Source organism: Fopius arisanus, unplaced genomic scaffold, assembly GCF_000806365.1.
Source record: "Fopius arisanus strain USDA-PBARC FA_bdor unplaced genomic scaffold, ASM80636v1 scaffold00011, whole genome shotgun sequence".
NCBI classification, from domain to species: Eukaryota; Metazoa; Arthropoda; class Insecta; order Hymenoptera; family Braconidae; genus Fopius; species Fopius arisanus.
In genome coordinates this window covers 1056086-1081116 of record NW_011887750.1, presented here as the reverse complement: position 1 = coordinate 1081116, position 25031 = coordinate 1056086, and the positions used below count along the sequence as shown (strand labels likewise).

The following is a 25031-nucleotide window of genomic DNA, read 5'->3' as shown; positions in this document are numbered from 1 at the left end:
AGAGGAAAAAGGATGAAAGTAATCAGTTGGAGATGCTGAAGAGGATGACAAAGAGACGAAGAAGACCAGAACTTAACTGGGGTCAAATTGACTCTAGTAGGGAGTCCCTGCATTCAATATGGCGACTTCCTAATAGAGTCAGGCTGACTCCTTTTAAGACGCTCACCATGCTGCTGCTATGTATTATATATATGTACAGTTTATCAACCTTCCTTGTACCTTTATTCTAGTCTTGCTCCATCAAGTCTCTTTATCTCACCCAGTGAGTCGTCATTTGTGTGCACCACTAATCCAATTTTTACTGAAACATATACCTCATGCAGGTTTCAACGATTTATCTGGACTGATATATTAAAGTAATGACGAAATTCTGTCAATGTCTTTCCTACATCAATATAATCAAATAATCTCTATGTGACGGTAAATTAGCGCCTATCAAAATCCAAACCTCTAGGTCTCTCTAAAAACTAACCACATATCTCCATCAAACTCCTATATTTTTTATCCATGAAAAATACTTTAACCATAAATTTTTTTATCCTCTTCACGTTTTAATAGATTTCGTATGAAACTGGTAGCGGAATTTCCAGCGGAAATTGCCTGGTATGCACGAACCAACGTGAATCAATTATTTCTGCATCGGCCACTTCAATCTGTCGGGCGGTGGAATTTTTTCACCGAATACTTTTTTTTTCCCATAGTTACGTCAGCACATTCGCAAAAATGTTGTTCCCATTTCACTGAATTCTATTCATGAACGTAATTTGTTCCATTTTATAAAGAGTTATTTTTATTTTTTTATTTTCGTTGGATGGAGGGATTTAATCGAAAACTGTGATGTAACTCCTCTAGATTTCGCGCTCGTTTTTATGTCAGTGTCAGCGAATACCTCGGCTGTATGGAAGGCAAACAAATGGAAATGAAAAATAACAGCATTAATTTTGGAACAAAATTTGTACAATTTCTCCAAATGAATTGAACGATCACCTCGAAATTGAAAAATGTGTGAAAAATATAACGAGCCAGGGCTGTAATATCATTTCGCATATAGCAGAGTACGCTGACGCACATTCCTCATATTGAATTAGAATTTAATCTAATTGACATAATTTAATTTAACGAGCCCCAAGCGGGTAGAAGGGCAAAAGCCTGCATTTGCGGCTCGTTCTAGCCCCGCAATGCGGACCATCCATCGGTATTTTTTTTTTAACGCACACACAGGTTCAAGGCTCAAGGCAACATAGGTCTACCCCCAGTATGAGAGGAAAAATGAATAGACGAGTTTACTCGAGTAGTATTTACTCATATGCAACGACTCCTGGAGTATGGTAATAACCAAAATACGCTGGTGCACGTAGGGGGCCATCGTAAAAGCATGGGTACTTAATTCAGCGGTGAGATTCAAGAGATATAAACCTTACTCAGCATTTACTCTGTTTGTGATGATCTAGTGCTGAATTCTGGGGCTATAATCACTCATCTACGTGCGTAAGCATCATTCTGTATTCAAGCCCTGGAGTAACTGTCGAGTTTATGGCAAAAATAACAGTGTAATTGTGTTGAAGATAGAGGTGGCACACAAACCGGATCCCTCTTCACCAGGATGTCTCATTTCAAGTTTACGGTTTCTCTTGGCTCGGCTACATGTCCAAGTTGAACGTCTTTGCCATTAGCAAAGTTTCTCGTCAAGTAAAATCGATGTTAGACCACATCATGATCGTGCTTTCAACGGTGGAGGTCTTACCTTCGCTCATGGCTTTCAAATTAATTATTGATAACGTTCGCCCTCTTCAATTTCTCCGGCCTCGGGCCATCGATATGGCGAGCCAATTTAATGGCACCCGAGGCTTGGCACCAGTGCCCTCAAGTGATTGAATTCATGCGGGATTAATTAACTCATGCTAACCATGTGCCGTACTCCTTTTTACTGTCCACTTATCTCGGCATATCTTATTTATATGATTGCAGTACAATATAAAGAAGAGAGAAGAGGTGCAGGAGATGATGCCTCAGGAGGAGCCCAATCCCCTGATGCGCAAGAAAAAGACACCGGAGGAGCTCGCTGCTGAGGCTGAAGCTGAAGAGCAGGACGAATTCACCAGTGAGTTGCATATTAAAATATTTCCATTGAAAGGTCTAATAATTTTTGTCCCATATTTCTATCGGCAGGGGTCAATCATTGCTATATTCGTACTCACACGGACAACATTATTTATTTATTTATTTTTTGTCTTTTAGAACTCAAGAACACGTTTGAAACCCACGTTACGGAGATTAAAACACAAATTGAAAACAGATGCAGCTTGCAATGAGCCATCCCGATGCGTCAATTGCCAGTGACAGCTGATTGTCATTGGTCTGGTAGGTTGGCAGCAAGTTACCGAGGGAACACAGTACGAGTATAGTCAGACAACACACTGGAGAATAGTGAATGCGCGGGATAAGACGGAAGGGTGGAAAAGAGTAAAAGAGATAAAGTTGGGGTGGAATGCAGTCATCGTCGAAATAGTCGAGTCACGGCACGAATGGAGCAGTGCGCCCTCTCACGGGGTGGAAAGAGTGGGAGGGTGAGTTCACCGGAAACGTTCGGGAGCTTTTCCAAATAAAAATATCGACCTACGGAATACTAAAGAGAAAGAAGGTAGACGGGTGGAATCGATTGTACGGATTCGTGTCACGCATTCTTCCATAGACTTGAGGGCTCATCCGGGGGAATACGAGTGGGAGATACGAGAAAATGGAGCTTGACTCTAGAAACGACATTTTTAGAAATCGGAGAAAGAAGACCACTCAAGTCTGATCGACCAGCCAATATCTTTAAAGTAGGTGCATTATTCGTGGAGAAATTTTCTACCAAGCTCAGAACATTTTCACATCAAAGTTTCATGACAACGTGGAGGAGGGATGGATGGAAGAAAAAAGAACGAGTGGAGGAGAGAAAAAAAAAAAGAAATACAGAGTAAAGAATAGAATGGAGGAGACATGAAGACCCTCAAGGACTTTTGCAAATTACTGGTTCAATCACTCGATGAGAGCGTCTATCCATTGATGAAGAATTCCATTGTTCCAGGGGTTCAATGAGTACCGCCTGCTTTCTCTTTATTCCTTCTGGTATTACTCCAGCATCTCTCCAACCAGAGCCACTCATACTTTAAACATTGTTCTGAAATCTCGAAGGTGCCAAGCGAATAAAGTTTCCCAGAGTGAAGCCCCCCATAGAGTGTTGCCCATAAATCGCCGGAATTCTTCCTTCTTTTTGGTATTTCCAACCCAACCGAAATTAAAAGGAATGTGATTTAATTAAGTAAAAGCTTGCGAAGATCCTGAAACATCAATCGACGAAACACCGAGGACAATGACTGTCTTCCCATTGACAAACGGCTACAAAAGTGAGAAGAGACGAGACAACAATTCATATAATGAATAATAAATCAATGAAAAAGAAAAAAAAAACAAAACAAGTATGTAGTCCTTAAGTTTATAGTGAATTACGGATAGAAAACTACCGATAGCGGAGTTATGTAGTTGTTGAACCGTGCGACGGCTGTTTGAATAATAACGATTTAAAAAAATTAATGACAAAAAAATTAGCGTTAATTAAAACAACAGATGCAAAAAAAAAATAACCAATAAATGAGGAAAAACACGTAGTTAGGGACATAGGGCCAGGGGGACGAGAGCCTTGTGTGTGCTTGCGTGAGTGACTGAGTGTTTTTTCGGATGCATTGGGAAAAAATAATAATAATAAATCAATGAAATTATTTATTTTGCGTGGTTATCAAGTGCGAGTGTGTTTTTCGAGAGAATCAAGGAATTCGGAACGGATTATTCACGAAGAAATAAAAAATGTCCACGTGAGCTGAGCTCGATGATCTCTGTCTCGTATTTACAGTGATATCCAATAATCGGGGACGTGAATGTTGCGTTGACATTTGTTAAAGTTATAAAAAAAAAAATAGTTGGATGTTGAATAGCGCGACATGGCGTCCTCGCAATTGGAATGGAGGAAATATGATGAAAAATGAGAAAGAGGGGAATAAAATGGTAAATTGGAGGCACCGATCAACGTGCGAGTGATGCATGCCTTATATATCTACAATATAATAAATAATTATAATAAAAAAGAAAAAAATACATGCGATAAAGTGCGTCGAACGTTCTGCCTGCCAGGAAGATTGGTCTGACGCTTGAGGCATATGAGGGAGAGCGAGGAAATGAATAAAAGAGAGTCAAAAAGCTGAAAGAAAGTAAGTGTAACAGTAACAGATTGAGTGTACCGATGCAATGCGAATAAGCATTAAGTTTAAAAATATGTCATACCATTTTTGTATGAACGATTGAGAAGTAAAAAAATGTATTTTTTTAATTTGAACGCTGTTTTGCAAGGTTGTTCAAACTTTCGCGGAATTAAAAGCCAGCAAGATGATGAGATGAAAAAAAATCATAGCTTCTTTTAAACCCTAGTTTCACTGTGGGATTTTCACCCCCTCTTGACCATACCATTTTTCCCGTGACACAGGCCCGTGTCATTCTTTATCTATAGCCATTTTATTTCACGATTTCATTACGAGAGCGGCCTTCTCGTGTTTCGACGGACCACTATTCTCGAATTGTGCCCTTCCGCCCAACATTAGTGAAACCTCATCCTCAGAATTAAAAGCGAGAGAGAGAGAAAACATAATTCCTCGTTCACGTTTTATCATTCCATTTTCTTATTTTTGTAACCATCTCTGTGTATATCTCAATGTTGCATGTACGTGTAAACTTCTAAATGCTTGTCTGTCTATGTCGCTCTGCTGGCTCGTGTCCTCTCTTGATCGCCTATATACACACGCCGACACGGTATATCTCAGCCCCTCATGCACAGACTTTTATCTTTCTCAATTTGTTTTTGTTTTACTCTTGATACTCACTGAGTCATTTCCCCCGTGTACTGTGTCGCAAATATGTGAACGAACAATGAAATGGCTAAAGTGGTATATATACACAACATCTTTACACACATCGATATATTTTTTCATCGTCCTCCTCTCCCCTCTCCACAACGACACAAAACATATATTTTTTTATGATGGACATTGATGCAGCGTTATAAAAAGAATGTTCTCGGTAAGGTGATGTTAACCAGGTGAAATGACTCACTATTGAGTGAATGTGTGGGGGGCACGAGGTACCGGACACAAATGTCCTCTTTATCTTTATCCTCTTTTCCTCGGATAAAATTTTACTATTTCATCTCATGAATTTTTCTACGGTAGAACGTGTCAATTTTCACTTGATACTTATTCCCATCTCCTCTCTCCTCAGCTTTCTGCCGTTGAAATTCCCTTTTCCCTTCCATCACAAACTCAAACGAAAATCTCTTCTCTTGTCCCACCTAACAATGATATGTAAGAGAATAAATACCCCCTTCTGGTGAATCCCGCCAATCAAATCCAATGCGATATTACTCAAAGTCAATTACTCAATTAAACCAAAAGAAATACTCAAGCAAAACAAATATTATGAAGAATTATAACCCAAAGATGTATATTTAATTAGACGAGCGATCTCAATTATTTTCCTTTTCTCAGTGATAATGGAGATTAATCAATCTACTGTAATTTACTCATTATATCACGGAGAGGGTCCTGCCATATATCTTTACTCCTCCTCCAGGAAGACCCTCGCAATTAATAACAGAGAAACAAATACGCAAATATATGCCGAACGAATATTATTCTTCGATATGCAAATAAACATATATATTCTTAGCAAATCTTTTCCTCTCTTGTTCGCACCTTCGATGTTTCTACGTGCATGTGTGTATATCTATTCCACTCATATGATTGAATTCCAAGGAGAATTTATTCCAATTATTATTGGAATTTTATCAATTGAGAGGTCTATAGCTAAAGCGGTAGCAAATAATATCCTCCACGTCTACGCAGTGTACAATGTGCTGCATACATTCGTACTCAAAGTAATTAAAAACTACGAAAAAAAAAAAGCAAATTAAGAAACAAAAACAGGAAATACAGTTTGTGTCTACTTAATCTTCGTCTTGCATAGAACAATACCACGAGCGATGGAGATTGCGATGTTGCTATTACGCTAATTGTTATAATGCTGGGTAATGCCGTATGTCGTTGTTGTTTCTCGATATTCAAAAGATGATGATGATGATGATGCGTTGATTGAGACGAAGAGCAGAATAACAGCATAAATACTGGAAGTGTTGATGTTTAATAAATATTAAAATATGATATGGGCAATGTTTGCACCTTTGAGTACACGGAGAAAAAAAAATATCAATGGCGTATAATGAAAAAAAAAAACACTCGTTCGTTCAATGATTTTTCGAGTCTAGATTTTTTTTTCTCCCTGTGTACAATATACTTTTATATCGCGCACGCTTTTATCGGTCTCCCAGAAACTACCGAGAGGAATTCATATGGATGCCACGATTCGAGAATCGATAGCCCGTTCAAACGATCGCCGCGGCCTAATTCGACTGGAATTCATTTATTTTTCAACGAGTGGACATAAAGAAATCAATTTCACCTAATCCATTGATGTTCTCTTCAGAATTGGCTGTATCTAGCCCGTTGATCTCACAATTGCCGATTGTCAAATTAATTTTTGTGAGAGCAACGAGGATCACTCTCTCCAATCTTTATTATGCAACCTCTGTAATATCCACCAATTAACAGTCCCTCTTACTTGCATAAAAATAGATAAATAATGTTAAATACCAAAAAAAAAACGCCACCCTATGGCCTAGTCAGGCAATGTGGCACGTGATATCAGAAGAAATTAAATAAACTAAATATAAAATTAACTTACGCGTTATTCGATTCGTGTTTCGTAGGTTCGCCGGTGATAAACTGAAGAAATGAAAACCTCTGGAATGATTTGTTCATGAAAATAAGACTTTTCAACTCAAAGAAAGGCATCTTGGTTGAAAGTTTTGGCCCTTTGGAGTTTAGAACGAGCCGCGATGAATCCACGCCGGATTGAGGCAGTAAAGAAAATAAAATAAAATAATTTGACAGATGGCAGAGACTTCTAGAATGAGAGATACCGAAAATCAATAATTTAATGTTTCAAAATCGCCGAAAGAACTGAGAAATTTTCTATGTACATAATTCTTAATAAATGAATCTTTCAAAATTAACCGAATGAAGAATTACTGAGTGAAGCGTATAATGATTGTGAACCACTTTTGTTAGACGAAAATAAAGTTAATAAATAAATAAAAATAACCATGAAAATGATGATATAAAAATATCATGCAAGCTTTTATCATTAATTCTAGAATTTTTTTCGGATGAAATTGTCGGAAAAAATTCTGGCTTTGACTGGATAAAATGGCTTCGCCATAAAAACCAATGGCATTCAAATAATACCACAATAAAAACCATGTATGACTATTCAGAGACAACGACACAACGCATTATGAAGTAATGAATAATAATCTTAAACCTTATTGAGCATTATCGAGTATGATTACGAGATGAAAAACAAAAAACAAGTTATTATTGCGTTGATGAATGATTATTAAGCGTATTGCATAGTGAGTTAGATAATAAGGTGAGAATAATGGATTAAAAAGCAAAAAACAAAATAACAATTAAACGGAGAAAATTAGGCTTTAGCTTTGTACGTGAGAGTCTGATGTAGTGGAGCGATGCAAGAGTGATAGTCACATGAAGATTTGATGAGAATTCGTAATAACGAGAGTTTCGAAGAGATGAATGAAAAATTCGCGTACGCCATCTCAGCCTCGAGCGAACCCGTGCGATTTTTACCATTATCGTAGCACCAGGAGAAGCTTCTCTCAAACTTTTCACCAATTCACGAGATCCATTAATAAATCAACAACAGACTAATGAAGATAAATGCATCAAATGGACTTTCGATACTTATTCGCTAGTCAGAAAATTTATAAAATGTTCAATCACCTCTTCCCACCATCTCTCGACTACTGAAAAATTCATAAGAATATACGTTGTATCATTCCATCTCCAAACGACCTCCTTCAATACTTGCTGGATCTCAACATCACGGGGCAGAGATTACCTTCGTAAAAACTCGGCAATAGGATACGATACGGAAGAGAATTTTAAAAAAATATGAACAATCTTATAAAAGTTGAGTACTCTCTCGTCGGCTCAAAAAAATCGCACGCTACTTGCTCAGAGGTCACCGAGATTAACATTAAAAATAATAATTCAAGAACCGTGATAGGAAGACGCATCTAAGTGGATACAAAAATTGATAAAAAAATTGATGAATAAATAAATAAATCGATGGAAAAATTTGGGAGGAAAAAATCCTTGTATAAAGTATAGTGCTTAGCGGCTAAAGAACAGGAACAAAAGCGAGTTTGTTGTTGAATATAATATTATGTAAACCTTAAAACAAGAAGTGACGATGATGATAATATTATATTGTTGTTAGATATATATATATATAAATATACATATATTATATATATATATTGATATAAAAATGAAGTAACTTTAATTGTAATAAGTAAAAATACACTCTCCAACACAATTCCACAGCCGTAAGAAGTACCACAGAATCCCTCACGGTGAACACGGTTTTTTCGTAGATGGTGATATCACCGGCTCTTAGAAGGGTTTATTGTCCCCATTCGGACACGCCCCTCAATTGTTACTCAGTCAAGACAATGATCTCCAGTACGAATCAGTACAAAGAGAAAATAAAAACATTGAAATTATGAAATTCCTTCAACAATGCATGTGGAAGTGAGACTATTGACTTGGGGGTTGCGTCAAATCGTTATAGTTCTTATCACTAATTCATAGAATTCCGAAGAAAAAAATGGAAAAGCATAAATAAAGCCGAGGTTAACGAAGTACGCATTTATGTTATTTAGTTCTAAATCATTGAAGGTCAGAAAGAAAAACTTAATAAAAATCAATGATGTTACCAATATTCCGTTTTCTTCATTTATTTATCCTGATTGGCAACATATTTTTATTCCTCAATAATTCTGAATAGTGGGACACTTGGTATGTGCATTTCACTCGATTCTGCTGACGATTAGAAAAATGCGGACGTCTGTCATTCTCAGGCCCGCAACCTCGATACCATTCGGCTCTTTTGCGCAATTCTATTTGGAGCGTCAATTTCAAAATCAGTCCAATTTTATTGGAATGAAGAATGCAATCCACGCTTTAATGCACACCGAGACTGATTTTTTATGATGATTGTTAGGAAACCGATATCAGTCGACAATCAAGAAGCGCTCAGAACGGTTGCACTACAGTTTTCTCCAACTATTTCCCCAAGTATTTCAACGTTTTTATTTTTTTTTTCTTTTTCATATCGTACAATTGAACTTGTTCGTCGTTATGGCGGATAACTCGTGAGGGCAGTACAAGTTTCTGTAGACCAGTAGAAAAAATTGAGATAAAGTAGAATAAAAAGTTGTGAAGAGGCGAGTAGAATGACGACTTTAGGAGCAGCCGCATGGCTGAGCCTGGCCCTCTTGGTTGAGGGCCTTTTCGCTGAGGAAGTCATCCTCAGCGTCAACACTAAAAGGCCATTGGCAATCACCAGCGAAAAGTTTCTCAGCATTACTCTCGATCCCGCTGATGTGCTCACTGGAAATTTCATCACGTACGTTTTTCATGACATTGAAAATTTTTACTATTCACTTCAAGTCCAACTGACTCTTCCATATTTTTACAGAGACAATCCCGAGAGAAGTGTAAATATGGCGAGGGCTTTATCACCGGCGTATGTACGTATAGCCGGACCGAGGAGTAATTCATACACCTTTGCGAGAGCTTACACAACCCACGAGGAGGATCCTAGTTTTATTTTTACAGGCAAGTAAATAAAATGAAAATAATTAGTAACTCGCTGGAAAATCGGGATTGGCGGAATATTCGGGATATTATTATTCTGTTGGCGTATGAGAATGAAATAGCCAGAGTACTCCTGACAATAGCACAATAACAGCGAATATTGGCGAGACTCCAGTAAATAATAAAGATAATTCAATTGGAATGACAGAGACACAGTGGAATACGGTGAACGGATGGGCTGCGAATTCGGGTTTAGATGTGGTAGCGGCTCTAACGCCTCAGCAGCATTCCGAGGGGAATGGTGGAGCAACAAGAGATGCAGTTTGGGATTCCCGAAACGTACTGGACCTCATTTCATTTAGCGATCATATGGGTTTCAACATCAGCTGGCAACTTGGATACGGTAATTAATTGATCCTCAGAAAGCCTCACAATGGTTCATCGAAAGCAATTATAGAAGGGTAGAATGTAATATTGTTGGTGATGCTGGTGGTTGTAGAATGCCAGACGAGATGTGACATTAGTGGGGGAGATTTAGGCAAGGACGTGATGAGATTGCGAAGTATGCTCGAGGCATTCCCCAGATTCGCCAGGAGTATCATAGCTGGACCGGATGTTGTCACATTTAAAACTAGATTGCAGCAATCGTATCTCCAAGAGTATTTGAATGCCGGTACTGGCGGCCTCTCAGCAATTACGTGGCATCCGTAAGTCACGAATATTAAACTTTCAACCGAGGTCTCCACAATTTTTCTATCTCGAGGTTTTACCCCCTTTGTTGTGACTTGTGTCATTGAGATGAACATTCCTTGGCTTCTCATTCGTAAAAGCCAATTTAACATTTTTCTCAACAATGTTTTTCAAGGGACTTTGCCACTATCAGCCTCGATCCTATTGGAGTCTCCATGCATCACGATAATTTAGCTCTGGACAGAGACGCTCTGTACCGAATAATTGGACGTCACATGGCAAAGAAACCACTCTGGCTCGGTAATTAATTACACCATTAACCACAGCTCGTGGTATATCACAACTCTGAGAGTAACGATTTATTTCTATCCAGCTGAATCGAAATCCGAGGAATGTAAGAAACAATTTCTGGGAGCTCTAGTTTGGACCCGACGTTTGGGAAATTCAGCGAAACTTGCCCAAGTTCTGATGAGGCAACCTCAAGAGTCAAATCTCTTCGAGCCAACCCCAGTGAGTCGTAGCTACATGATATCCTCCTTAAACTCAACTATGCCAGCATTGAGATAACTTTAATAGCCTAATTTTCGCAGGACTATTGGGTATCCGTTCTCTACAAAACTCTCGTTGGTCGTGAAGTTCTCGATACCAAAATAGCAATGGGTAACCGCACCCACATACACTTCTATTGTCAGTGTACAAGACCCTCCTCAAAGTACGAGAAGGGCTCCCTTACTGTTTTTGGCATCAACCTGACGCCCGTTAAACTCGCTGTTAGTCTGAAAGGGCTCAAGATTAAAACTCTCCACAAGTACATTCTATTGCCAGGCTTCGATGCGGAAAACCGAATGTTTTCCGAGTGAGTACATCCTTTGTCAATTACACTGTCGTACCCTTTTTTTTTCGTTCATACTCAACGAGAGTTTATTTTAGGACTGTACTCCTCAACAACCAGCCATTGAAACTTGAAAATGGAAAGGATATGCCGGAAATTAATCCGCTAGTGGCTACCAGTGCAAAGGGACTCACCATGAAGTTGCCCTCTGGAGGGATAGGCTTCTGGGTCATACCCGATCTCAAGGTTTGACTTTTTACTTTATTCTCCCTCTCTCTTACTCTCAGTAGCCAACAAACAATGCTGTGGCTGTGGAATTTAATCATTGGTATTGGTTGATTATAGGTGAAGTCTTGCGAGGGCCAGGAGAATGACAGCGTAGATAAGATGGTGCTGAAAAAATTGGCAAAGCGCTTGGAGGAATTTGGATCGGAGGAAGACAGCGGTAATGAGGAGGCTGATGCCCAGGAAATTGAAGACGACTCAGATGAACGTCGCCCATTACTAAAAGCATCGAAAAAGCGCAGAAAAAAGGGTCGTTACAGCGCTGAGGAGGATGAGTTAACGCGATATAAGAAGTTGGACGCCAGAAGAGATCTCGAGAGGCTTGAAAAATTGTTGAGATGGCGTGAAAATATCGAGGAGAGACGAGCATTAACGCTGCGCGGTAAACCAGCCCACATTGGTTTTGATGATAAAAGCTACGAAATTAATGGCGATAATGCATCTGAGGAGGAGATACGAGCGAAATTACAGATGTACAAGCGACGGTTGGATGAATACGAAGCGAGAAAGAGGAATTCTGTGAGACCGAGAGATAAAATACATGAGGAGAATGAGGCATTGGATAGAGAAAGAATTGAAGAGGCCATGAGGCTTATCAGCAAGGTGGAAAATGCCATGAAAAGCCTTGAAGACAGTCAGGATTCACTCGACGCGGGAAATGACATTGCTGCTGGCCTTAACGTTACCAATGCTGAGGAGCACTTCCTTGACGAATTACTCAAGACGAGGAAGATTAAGAGAACCAGTGTTCCTCAGAAAATTGAGGAGCAATTGAGAGCAATCTATGAGATGCTCGCCGATGAGAAGAAGCGGAGACAGCGACGCACGGAGGAGAGCGAAATAACCCAAGTAAAGGATGAGACCTTATCGAGGAGCAGAAGGGATGTTGATAAAAAATTCGGGGATGACCCACTTGGATTGCGAAAGGAGTCGTGGCTCTCGAGGAGACGAAATCGAAATGAAGATATCAAGGAACGCAAGCTAGCAAAGCTTAGAAAGAAAGGAGACAAGCATTTATTGTCCAACAGCAAGGAGAACAACTTTTATGGTTTCGCTAAACGACAGCCTTCCTCCACCTTCCCCACGGGCGATGTTTATTTCATGACTGCAGAATCGTCGGAGGAAAATAGAAATAAGGACTACGATTATGTTGACGACACGTATTCCGAGGTGAGGCACAGACGAATGACTCTGGATAACGCTGACGTACCGGACCATGAAATTCAGCCCTGGATCGAAGACGAAAATTCGGAGATTGGCTACATTCCCAAAGAATTCTTGGAGACGAGTAATGTCGCTCCTCTGAACATCAACAAACATCTCGCCAATTATGGGGAATTATTTGAAGCGGAAGCCCTTTCTGATAGAACCTATGATCACGAGAATGAAAAATCCGATCCTGCGGCTGAAAAAATACTTCAACAAAAACCCCAAAACGAGTCTCAAGATAAAAAAGTTAAAGAACAGGTTGTTAAGAAATTAAAAGGGTATTATGATAATTTCCCATCGGATCAATCAGATGAGGATGAGACTGCCTTCGGCTTGAGAATCGACAAAACAAGACCGGTCGTGCCTACCCGAGAGAGTCCAACTCAGCGTCCGAAAAAATTTCGCGAGCCCACGGTGGAAAAAAATGTTGGACGATCGAATCAGGGTGATAATTTTAGAGCAACTAGCGCTCATCGCACCACGTCATCAAGTGAACTCGATGCTGTCTACAGATTCGAACCGAGAAATTCAATGAGAGGCTACAGAAGACCCAGACGAAACATCGATTCGATTCTGAATAAAGAAATGATTTTTCAGGATGAGAATAATTTGAAAGACTGTCATTGTCGGGTTATCAGGGGGATGAAGGGCAAAAAATACAGGGACTGCAAGGTTTGCAAGAGATTCACTGAGCTCGCAGAACTTGCTGATGCAAAGAGGCGCGCTAGAAGAGGTAAACTACTACGAGGTCGAATAAGGAGCCGTAGGGATGCTGCTTTAGAAGAGGAAGAGGAGGGCTATGAGTATGAAGAAGAGGATGGACAGGCTACTCTAGAAGCTGAGGTTGAAAATGTTTCTGAAGAGATTGGTGAGGATGTGGATTTCTCTGAAGAATTTGATGATATCGAGGAAGTCATTGAAGAGGTTGAGCAGAATTTTGAGCCTGAGAGCTATATTCGGTCCGATAGAGATGCACCGATCATCACCCAAACAATCCCTCCAGTACCAACAACAACCGTTCCAGTGGCCAATCCACCAGCAGTTGTAACTAAAAAAAAATTACAAGTCCAGAAAAATATTAATAGAATTATCAAACCCAAAGAGAAGAGCTTGAAACGATCTCCAGGCACTTCACGAATTTCTGAACATATTCGCACTGGAGCTACCGAGAACGAATCTACTGAGAAAATTAATCAGGCAGATATCGAAGCGGTACCTAATGAATCAAACAAACAAATCATCACCCCTGATCAGCTCGAGATGAGGGAAACATCAGCAGAGTCGAATCCTCATGTTCAAACGGCTACTGAAAACCCCAGAGAAATAAAAACAAGAGAAGCTACAAGTGAACAATCATTAAATACCACAGAAACATCTCAAGTTCTCGAAACCGCGAAACCAACGAGCAAAAGTTTAAGAGCATCTCGAAAAACTCAACCAAAAGACAAAATAAAGATAATAGATAATGCTAAAGCTAGAGAAGGTCGTTTAACAGCCAAATCTCAAGCCCTTCTTGCTAAGAAGCCGTTAGAGACTCCTTCCAAAATTCTGGCATCGGAAACAGCAAAACTTCAAGAAATCTACAGACAGCGACTCGAGGAACTGGAGAAACTCAGAGAAAAATTAAAAAATAAGAGAAAGACTCTGCAGGAATCAATACTGGTTAACGAGTTGGGAAAATCCGCCGATAGCTCAACGAAAGTCATCAAGAGACGTGAAATAATGCAGCTGTTGAAAGAAGAGCAGGAGCTACAGAGCATTGTTGACAAAGGAAAAAGGGATTACGTGATGCTGTACAAACCAATTAATTATGCCACTCTACCAAAATTGCACAGCAGAGAAAATGTACCGGAGAGCAAATATATTTTCGAGTATACTAGAGTTGATAGGCCATTTCATGAATTTAAAGAGAAAACTCTAGAGAACGGTGGAAACACGGAAACTCTTGGAAGTCAACTAATAATCGGTGGGAATTCGCATGACGCAATTGTTGAAAATTCAGAGTATCCAGATATTACCCAATATCCAATGCTTCCGGAAACAAACACCCAATTTTCCTTCGGAGAACCGGAAAAGTTAACGAAAGAGGAAGTGTCTATACCGGAAACTAAAATTAACCGAGGTGATCGACGTCCTAGATTACCACCTCCCCCAATGAACAAGAAAAAAACTATAACTGATGAGAATAAAAAATCTAAATTTATCTATATGAAGGATGACTTGAGTACTGCCTCTACTGATTTCAACACTTCTCATTCGAATATTTATCTGAAGGAGAGCAAGGACACTCCTCTCGGCCCGAAGAAAAAGGGAAAATATGAGAGCCCGAAGTACGCTAGACTGACTGTAGAGAAAATCGGCACGGAGAATGAGAGACTGAATAATGAGGATCTCCACGGAGCCTTCAACGTCGACGAGGCTCTCAACTCCAGTAAATACGAGCTGATGAAGTTGGCTCCTTTGAAGAATGAGAAACAACAGCGAGAGAAACGAGAAATTAGTAATGCGATAAGAAGGGGTGATGCAGAGAATGACATTTGGGAGAATGGTATTACACTAGAAGAAATTGAACGAAGAAAATTTGGGGACAACTCTGTAGACATTTACACGGGTGTGAACATCTCCAAGGGTCAACGAGCCACTGTGCAGCCTGAGTTAATCGATCAGGAAGATCCTCTCTTCTCGTTGGTTGAGGGGGCAATTCCTAAAATCGGTGAGGCTGTGACTAATGGCCTCGGTAAAGCGCAAAATGTCACAGGATCCATCGAGAAATTGATCAATCAATTCGAGGAAGCTCAAAATCAAGAAGAATGTCAAGACGAGAACACCGAATTTGAACTGGCTGCAAAAAACAACCCCGATGGACTGTTAACTCATGATTTTTTCCAAGATACTATCCGAAATGTTAAAAACTTTTTCAATTTTCTTGGTGGATTTACCCGCGTGGTTGCCGCGCATTGATGTATTTTCATTGTGTACTGAGAGATCATTTTTATTACTGAAACTTTTGTAATGCCATATTTATTATTACCCCGAATTTCTATGAGTAATCAATTTGTATCAGTTTTGTTATTTTTATTGCGCAAATTAATAAAGAAAAAAGAGTGATGAAATGAGCAATATTTCTATGTCATTATATTTCCAAATATGAAGCGTGATCATGAATTAAAATTAAGTTGCATCAAATCAATCTTATTCACGATTGCAGTAATTTACAAGCAATTAATTATTTCGAAGAGATATTGGAAAAATTAAATAGTTCGACTAGAAAGCTTTCCAAGAATAACATCATTGTGAATAAATAAATATCCAACGCATCCAGTTCCGCACCGGAAATTCCCCCTGCGGATTTATTATGATGACATTTCAACAAGCCAAATTTCATAATCGTGCGATGACATAAGGTGGCTTTGGTGCTACTTATTCAGTTGCTTCAAAAACCTCAGCGCAGTATTTTCCGGGCCACCGACTCGATCATTACAATTTTAAAACATTAATTATCATTAATATATTCCCACATACAAAGTTATCAATTATTGAGAGACAAATGCAAAGAGCTACAACAGCATGAAGACTTTGGGAATAATTATTATCTGGATCTGTATCAGTGCAATCAAGGATAAAACTCTATTGGCATATGCAAATGATTCCGAGTAAGTTAAAATATATTTTATCAATCAAAAATACCCATTGAAATCTTTTTCAATAATGTGATTGACCTATTTTCGAGTGGGTCATTGCAAAATTAATTTCACGAATAAGTACAACAATTTGTCATTCTTTCTTTTATTTAGGTCAGCGTACACAACTTCCACATTGCAAACCGAGGAAACTGATGAAATAAATAAACCAGCTGTAGTGCTAGTACCTGTGGACCAAAACATAAATCAAGATAAAAGTAATGAAGTGGAATCGAGTGAATCGATAACTCATCCCATTCACAAAACGAAACGCTGCAAAAGCCTGACCCCGTTACGAAAAGTCAGATTGAGTGCACCACTGAAGGAGGTAAACAATGACGAAAGTCAATTGCAATCTAGCAATACTCATGACATTAATAAAATTGAGGTCGGACATCCAAGTTCAAAATTGAGTGAAACACAAACGACGCAGTACCATTCCGAGCCGAGCTTCACCGACGAGACTTCCTCTGAAAAAATTTTAATTCCTAGATACGTTAAAAATACTGACGAGAGTGACAAGACCGAGGGAGACTACGATAATTCTCCATCCCTTGGGGATAGAGAGCCCTACAAAAAAAAGAAGTATCTTTGCTACTGCGTCGATGCAGATTGTATAAAAGAGGAGCCCCTGCGAACCCTCTTCCACAGCAGAAATCGCCTTGCCCCTAAACTCCTCCAAAACACCGATTTGTACTCTCAATTGAGCGCACTAGAAGGTGCATACAACGATGACAGTAAGGAAATGCAACATCAAGCAATCCGGCCAATAGTCCCCTACCGAAAATCAACTCAAAAACGGCCTCCCAACAAACGCCTGAAGGGCAAAAAGTGTAAACCTCTCATCGTCGCCTGTGAACCCACTGACGATCCCACCAGGTTCTCTCTCCCATTGTGGCCAAACCCAAATCGAGGGATAAAACGTCCACCAGCTGTTGTCCAGACGAGACCCCATCACGGGCTTCAAAATAATTATCACCCATTCTACCCAGCACCAAATATACCCAGTAACCCCTACGGGTCTCACTATGACATCTCCCCCCTGGCGAGGCAGCAGGAATTCTCCGGTCATGCTGCTCTCGGAGCCGCTTATGGCCATGACGATAACTCGTATTTGAAACCAGAGGCGTTCGATAGCTTCGAGGATTGCATTCGACTTTATGGAAGAGAGGCCTGTTACGCTGCAATGGGACAATTTGGAGTAGACAATCATCATCGAAGTCCCTACGCATATAACATAGAAGCCACTGCTGATTTAGCCACCAATAATTATCCCTTCGGGAGTCAACATCTGAGTGGATACACGCCTGGAGCTCCAGCTAAATTAGAGAATTCTGGTTATTATGGCAAACAGGGTTACTATCAGCCGCATGATTCAACCACTGGACCTCAATATAATCCATATCATAACATCGGTTACGATAATTACCTGGATAATCAGAAACACATTGTAGGGCTTACTAATGATGCGTTTTCAACTCCTGGTTATGGCGGTTATAGCGGAGGCTCTCAGGTTGGAAGGCCTTATTGGGAAGCATCGGTCTCAGCACCGGTCGTGAATAATGACAAGGAAATTATCGGAAGTACCAGCCATGAATGTGTTGAATGTCCAGGAGATGAAACAGAATACAGCAATATTCCTGAGCAAGAGCTCCCAGAAGCGGAAACGCCAAAGACTACTATGCTCCGGCCAGGAGAATACACTGATGAAAGCAGAAGAAAGGAAGCAGAATATACCAATAATTTTATTGCCGAGAATAAAAATCAGAATGAAAATTCTTATAACATTGTCGATGAGAAGGAGCCGAGTAAGACCAACGTGTCCATGAATTACCATGAAAATAATTATTATCTACCACAAGCGCCTGAGCCAGAGGGGAATCATGAATTCATGGATAATCCAATTGGTACAGTATATAATCAAAATTATTTGGGAAATATACATCAATTCGAAGATGCTGGGAGAACACCCGCCGCACCTCAAGAGTATTCAACCCCTGAGGATTTGTGTGATTACCGGTCTACAGTTTATCCTCAAGAAGACTACAATGAATCTCCCGTAATCACAAATCCTTATGAGAAGTCAAAAATTTCAGTGGTATATCCTGATTACCAGGACGCGCAAAAACCAGAGGAATATTTTGCGATTACTGAACAAGATTCCCAGAATTTCCCAAAGCCTCCAATAGTGGAAGGATTAAAAAATGATCAACAATCAGAGGTTCTGCACTGTCCCCCTTCTGAAACAGGTAGTCCAACGGCTGAAGGACACTTGCGCGACCTAGAAGCACTGACGGGATTGAGCATTGAGGACAGTAAGATCCTAAGAGGGACAATCTACGAAGCCATTCACCGTGTGGTCTCTGACATGAAAGAAAGCGTCGCAGCGAAAATGGTTCCCTCCCCTTGCGACATAATCGCAGCTCCCGAGCCCACGGCGATCCCCGGAATGGAAAATCCGTCTCTCGTCGGACACCTCCTTAGCAGTCCATTCGTCAGGAACTTCGTCGTTGGAACCATAAAAGGGCTTATTCCACAGGTAACGGGCATTTCAAGAGACAGTGGTCTGGGAAAACTGACGGACGCCCTCATCAATAGATCTCTGAGTGTCGTCATTGGAGAAGAAAATGTCCCTGAAGACATTGGAGAACCTTCCCTGGGATTGGTAAACGAGAACGTGGCATCAGTTCCCGATCAGTTAATGTCACTCCTCATGTCCGTGATTAATCAACCAGGTATCGGTCTTGAGAACGCCAAGCTGCCAGCGGTTCAGAATATAATAGTCAACGCTCTTGGAAATATTCTGCGGAGAAGCAAAAACGTTGTGAATAACGCAGTAATCTGGGACGCTTTAAGAAGTCTCATCAATTCAAACAATCGTGGTCCTGTGATTAATCCAGTGGTTTCTCCAGAAATACCTCCACAAAAGTTGAAACCGATGATCCCTAGACCGTTGTCTCCGGGTTTTGACACAAAGCCTCTCCCCTATATTCCAGTGACTGAGCATTACCTGAGAAATGGTGGGTGGTATGAAAAATCGGCGACTGTTGGTTACAACGGTGAATTGCCTGTAGGAGTACTACCACAACATTCAGAGAATGTAGGCGCACCTCAGAATGGTGTTCATGTGGATGAGCATGAGAATCAGCAATATATAACTGAAGAGAATACTCCGACCAGATATCACTCCCCTGAAGATATCGTTTTGGAATACATCAAGAACCATCCAGCAGAGCAAGCGAATCTAGGCCCCCCGAAGATGGCTTCACCAGGTCAGCATTTTGAAATTGACGACAACGTCTCTGTGGTGCCTATCACTGATGACCAATTGAAAAAGTCTCATTATACGGACCTCTGCGCGGAGGAAGGAGATTTCATTCCCTCGAAAAATGACCAAGTACATGGGGGTAGTATCGATTTCCCAGTATCAAGTTCAACATATTTCGGAAAAATAGCATTTCCGAATTCCGATAATATTGATTGTGTTAAAGATCTCGAGGGTGCTCAGCTCTTCTACATCGGAGACGGGGTAAGACTTCCCCTCACTATCAAAAAAATGCCAGACGGCTCCTTGGCTCTAATGCTTTCTGATAAAATCTGTGAGAGTTTTATCTCCAAAAATTGTCCCTGCTATATACCAACACTGGGACATGTCGTTCAACAATCGAATGCGGAGGTGAAAGAGAGCAGAAGTTGGAAAGGAATCCATTCGAGAGGGATAAGATCAACTACGATTAACGATAATGACACTACTGAAAAATCAATGGCTGGAGAGAATGCACCAGAAATGACAGTGATGCCTGTTGAGAAATTCGCCAAGAAATACAATCTCACTTTGAATTTAGGGGATCACCCCAAAATTGACTCGTGGAAGAACAAAAGGATAAATTTACTCGAAGCGGAGAAGAAATCGGAGTTGACTGATTTCGAGGATAAATCTAAAGGGAAAATGTCAACTGACTCAGATAAAAATGAAGATGGCATTGAAATTCTTCTGAATTTACCCGATAATCCTGGTATTTCTCCAGAGGACAATCAATATATCCAAGACTTACTATCAATTCACGATGTACCGGAGAACGATAGGGCGGCCATAGTGATCAATGCTCTAGATGGTCTCCTCCAACAATCATCGCAGGATAATACAGAGGATCAGGTGGATAATCCCATCAGAAAGCGGATACAATATTTCAAAGAAAAATTATTGGAGCACGGAAAATACAAATATCAAAAGCCCCCAGAGGATGCTGCCAAGATGCGCATGGATGTAGCCAAGAATATCATCCACTGGCTGAAAAAATTAATTGTCAAATAATAAAGTAATAGGATGAGATATTGTGCTTCAAGGTATTCACTCACCTCATTTTCGTAATCTCTGTAAATAAGTATTCACTTTCTCCATGATCATGACTCTCCATCACTGAAGGTACAGCAATTTCTCATTTTTCCATTTTTATTCGGAGAAATAGTCTCCTATTTTCTATAAAAAAAATATATATGATAAATAAAATAAGTAGGTATTTTAAAACCCGGAAATAATCTTACCTATGTAATAATCGTAAGTGATGTTGTAATACTTAAATATTTTATAATTTCTGAAGTATGTGAACTTTATTAAAATGTTTTGAAGAGGGAGAAATAAATAATGAGTTTGAGAAAAAAAAAACTTGAGATTTCTAGAGACTAGAGGCCGAAGAGAAACCATTTTCCCTGATCCACGGCAAGTTCCCAGGTGTTCTAGGACAAGTTTTTCCGAATAATATCAGGAATCTAAGACAGGTTTTCTACTGGCTGGTCGTGGCGTGAAACAACGTAGAGAGGCTCGATTCACATGCAAGTTGTTTCGATATTTTGTCGATGAAGGGAGAGAGAGAAAAAGAAAGAGAGAGAGAGGAGAGAAAAAAAAATAATGCATGAAATTGGTTCACATCCTGCGGAATCCAGCTATGTCCGGCTGAGAAGTCGGTCTTGACGAATGAGAACAGGTATAGAAATAAAGGAAATCGAATAGAGATGCGTGATTGAAATTCAAGGGCAGCAAGGCAGGGGGGCAAAAGGTGAGACAAACATATAAACAAAGCGACAAAGGGCCTTCCCGTTGCATAAAAACATAGCGTAGACGAGGCAAAAGAAATAAGACCTCACTTGATGCGTATTCAGTTTGATGGTGGTTCGAGGGACTGAAACCTGTGCCCCATCGTCTCAGAGTCAAGGTGATCGCCTTCTGGTCTACGAGAAATTCATCTCCCCTCTCGTTTTGCTCGCTACATGCTGTTATCTTGGCCCCCTTGAGCACCTTTTTTTTCACCTCTTGCTCTTTTTCTTTGCCACCTTCTATTTTTTATTTCTTCTTCCTCTCTCCATCGTCCCCGTCTGTCCTCAGAAAATACACCTTACACTTCAACAATACACATTCATTTTTATTTCTTCTCAAATGCAGTAAAGCAATATTTTTTTCCTTTTTATTTCTATGAAAATAGAATGTTTACATCTTAAAATTTAAAGGAAAATAGTTGGATTCAGAAGCGAAAATTTAACGATAATGGCTGATATATATATCCATCCTTCACAAGCGCTAATTTTACTAAATCTCTCTATCTCTCCCTATTTCTACGTGAATCGCTATTATTCTTTCATTCCACATAAAATCATTAAAACAATATGAATAAATCAATAATAATATAGAACCCGACACAATTGACGAGGTGTACAAAATTCAGTCTTACTGATCGCATACAATTAATTGCAACCATTTTTTTTTGTATTCAGCGAATGATCTTACTTAACAATGAATAAACAAACAATATAAAATTCTACTATAACTCTCAAAATTACGTCAGACTTTTAATTTCCTTCTTATTCTCCATTAATTTGTCCGATCCGCTCCCTCGTTCGATTAAGAGCTCGATTGAGAGTATCGACACAAAGTAATAATGACAATGGGGCAAAATAATAATAAAATAATAATAATAATAAGAATAAAAATTATAAATTACGGTGCAGTGGATTGTCTGGGTGTCAATGCCAAGTGAAATGCATTTGGTGGTACAGCAACGCATCCTGGTATGAGTTTGCTTTTCAAATCCTCGACAGCATGAATATCAAAGCGCGAGAGAAGTGCAGTGACAATGACAAATGCAAATCCTTGGACGAGTTTCTGGCCGACGCAGGTTCTCTTGCCCGTTGAAAATGGAACGAAGTGTTCAGGTCGTGTGACTCGAGGTTTATTATTAATCATTTTGATAAATCTCTCGGGCTTGAATTGACGAGAGTCGGGGCCCCAGTAGGCCTCACCAAGATTCATTTCAAAGTTGTTGATAAATACCACAGTGTCCTTGCTCACTGGATAATCAGCAATGTGAGTGTCTACAGTGGCAACGTGCGGCACTATTGGAGAACTCGACATCCTCAGGGTCTCCCAGATAACGGCATCGGTGTATGGCATGTCCTGTCGGTCGTCCATAGAGACAAGACCTTGTGGATCCCCTGATTTAGCAAGTATCGCGTCGCATTCTATTTGAATTTTTTTCTGCACCTGAGGTTGTACTGTTGTTTGCGCCAGAATCATCATTACTAAATTTCCAATGGCTGAGTGGCCGCCCAAAAAGTCCTCGAGCTCAAAGAGAATATGATCCCAGGAGAGATCGGTCTTTGGGCTCTCTAGGTGGAGTAGCAGAGCATCGGTAAAGTCCCTCGGGATGCCGTTGACGGTGTCAAGGGTCGCACGACGGTGATTGATAATTCTTCGAAGGATAAAGCCTCTGATTGTCGAAGCATAACCACCGAGTCGATTGAGAACCTGTGAATAGAAGGGCTTGAGCCAGGGGAGGAAATCGAGAGCATAGCCCTGATTGATGTCCCAAAAAATTTCATCGAAGGAGCCAACAATACGACGGAATTCCTCGTCTTTATTATCGAATCGGGTGGAACACATGTACCTAGTGAACATATTGGCTACGGAAGTCAGAAGAAGTGGTTTCAATGGCTTCTCTCCCCGTAAAACACCCTCGGCCTCTGGTTGATTCAATGTCGAAAGTAAATCTGATGCCTCAAGTGCAGCAATCCTTGACAATTCCTCTAGCTGAAAGCTCCCACCACGGGGTGAACAAAAGCTCCTGGCAAGAGAACGCCTCGTCCGCTGAACTTCTGACCAGTCGCACAACGCAAGAGCTGAAATAAAATTCATAATTCATCATTTCTTTTTTTTTTCCTTTCCTTTCTTCTCTGTGGCTTTTTTTCCCACAGCACAGAGTGCTCATCCCACTTTCCATGGGAATTCAAATGGTCGAGAGCCAGGAAGCTCCTCTCAACCAGGACTCCTTCATTTTGTGATCTCGTTTTATGGAAAATAAGAGTATTCTGGGCGGTTGCGTGAGTAGTGATCTCGTTTATTGCAGGAACGCTTGAGTAAGGCAGATGGGTTTCGTTCCGAGAAGCGGTTAATTTGAATACCAAGACAGACTGCTTCCTGCTCCCGGTATTACGAGTTATCCCACTAGACCCGATTTCCAATTAACTGCGCATCAAAATATACTTTATCATTTTATTTAATTATTTAATTTTAGCCTCGGCAATAACAAGTTTCCAATTGGTAATCGACCCTGAGTGTAAATCTACGTCGACGGGACAGACAATATGTGCAACCGGAAGACTGACAAACCTTATTCAAACTCTCTATTATAGCCTAGTCGTTGAATTTAAAGAGATAAGAAAATACGATAAACGCATGACGATAATTAATTTATCGCTATATTTTTTAATGTTATTATGAACTTACAATGATTCCTGTCACCACCGAAGAGTGCGTGGAATCTTAAGAAATCGGGTCTTCCTCCAAAATCATTTCCCTTGGTGATGAGTACTTCTCTGAGGAGACTGTAGCTGCTGACAACTACGCACTTGGCTACACCAAGTTGAATCTCGTAAATATCACCGTACTCCTTGGCAAGCCTGGTGAATGCCTCGAATGGACCTCCTGGACCACCAAGAAGGTGGAGACTACCGATAACAGGTAAACTCCGTGGTCCCTTGAGACTTGGTTTTTTTCTCTCCTCAATTTCTGGGAAGAACCATTGGACAACCATTCCTTTCTTCCACAATATAAAAATCATTAGGCAGGTCAGGAGAATATACCACAGGGCCATCGTTGCCATCCTTCTGCCCACTTTTCCCACCACAAATTTATATTGAATTCAATTGAACTGAATATTTAATAAATTAATGAAGAATAATAAAGAAAATATAATAAGAATGAAATTATCCAATTGCACAGATCCAGTCACAGATGAATATTTTGCACAGTTTTAATAATTGACACAGTCACTTGGCACGTTAAACGGTAAGGATAGAGTGGAAAAAAGGGTGAGGAAGTGAGAAGTTGGGTGAACGGTTGTGCCACTTCAGAATGAAGTGTTTGAGGAGAAAAAGGGCATGAAGAGAAAAAAGGTAAGTTGAGGTGGATGGGGATGGGGATGGGGATGTGGATGTGGATGTGGATGTGGATGTGGAATT

General features: G+C 40.2%; 4 protein-coding genes across 8 annotated transcripts in view; 3 read left to right on the top strand and 1 right to left on the bottom strand.

Annotated features, from left to right (window-relative positions):
- LOC105262873 (complexin) overlaps nucleotides 1-8944 on the top strand; it is an 86245-nt gene extending 77301 nt beyond the window's left edge. For all 5 annotated transcript variants that reach the window (XM_011298720.1, XM_011298719.1, XM_011298717.1 and 2 more), the window contains 2 exons: nucleotides 1969-2101; nucleotides 2239-8944. In XM_011298720.1, the coding sequence (XP_011297022.1) occupies nucleotides 1969-2101; nucleotides 2239-2312 (207 nt within the window). In that variant the 3' untranslated portion in view covers nucleotides 2313-8944. The remainder of the gene's footprint in view (nucleotides 1-1968; nucleotides 2102-2238) is intronic.
- Nucleotides 8945-9207: 263 nt separating this feature from the next.
- Nucleotides 9208-15962, top strand: LOC105262872 (uncharacterized). Its single transcript, XM_011298715.1, has 9 exons — nucleotides 9208-9633; nucleotides 9706-9845; nucleotides 10033-10227; nucleotides 10324-10531; nucleotides 10690-10814; nucleotides 10888-11024; nucleotides 11105-11370; nucleotides 11445-11592; nucleotides 11692-15962. The coding sequence occupies exons 1-9, from the start codon at nucleotides 9461-9463 to the stop codon at nucleotides 15799-15801; spliced, it is 5502 nt and encodes a 1833-aa protein (XP_011297017.1). The 5' UTR covers nucleotides 9208-9460; the 3' UTR covers nucleotides 15802-15962.
- Nucleotides 15963-16287: 325 nt separating this feature from the next.
- LOC105262871 (uncharacterized) lies at nucleotides 16288-21173 on the top strand. Its single transcript, XM_011298714.1, has 2 exons — nucleotides 16288-16493; nucleotides 16635-21173. Exons 1-2 carry the CDS (start codon nucleotides 16408-16410, stop codon nucleotides 20833-20835), a joined length of 4287 nt encoding a protein of 1428 aa, XP_011297016.1. The 5' UTR covers nucleotides 16288-16407; the 3' UTR covers nucleotides 20836-21173.
- A 779-nt stretch (nucleotides 21174-21952) lies between these two features.
- On the bottom strand, nucleotides 21953-25016 carry spo (spook). The gene is made up of 2 exons (XM_011298713.1): nucleotides 24298-25016; nucleotides 21953-23690 (listed from the first exon to the last, which is right to left on the bottom strand). The coding sequence occupies exons 1-2, from the start codon at nucleotides 24671-24673 to the stop codon at nucleotides 22513-22515; spliced, it is 1554 nt and encodes a 517-aa protein (XP_011297015.1). The 5' UTR covers nucleotides 24674-25016; the 3' UTR covers nucleotides 21953-22512.
- Between the last annotated feature and the right edge of the window lie 15 nt (nucleotides 25017-25031).

What these genes read in the sequence shown, in the direction of transcription:
- LOC105262871 (XM_011298714.1), top strand. Translation starts at nt 16,408, where the DNA reads ATGAAGACTTTGGGAATAATTATTATCTGGATCTGTATCAGTGCAATC. An exon ending in GCATATGCAAATGATTCCGA is followed by an intron (nt 16,494 to 16,634) that starts GTAAGTTAAAAT and finishes TCTTTTATTTAG; the next exon opens with GTCAGCGTACACAACTTCCA.
- spo (XM_011298713.1), bottom strand. Translation starts at nt 24,673, where the DNA reads ATGGCAACGATGGCCCTGTGGTATATTCTCCTGACCTGCCTAATGATT. An exon ending in CGGTGGTGACAGGAATCATT is followed by an intron (nt 23,691 to 24,297) that starts GTAAGTTCATAA and finishes ATTTTATTTCAG; the next exon opens with CTCTTGCGTTGTGCGACTGG.
- LOC105262872 (XM_011298715.1), top strand. Translation starts at nt 9,461, where the DNA reads ATGACGACTTTAGGAGCAGCCGCATGGCTGAGCCTGGCCCTCTTGGTT. An exon ending in CAGCTGGCAACTTGGATACG is followed by an intron (nt 10,228 to 10,323) that starts GTAATTAATTGA and finishes TGGTGGTTGTAG; the next exon opens with AATGCCAGACGAGATGTGAC. An exon ending in GAAAACCGAATGTTTTCCGA is followed by an intron (nt 11,371 to 11,444) that starts GTGAGTACATCC and finishes AGTTTATTTTAG; the next exon opens with GACTGTACTCCTCAACAACC.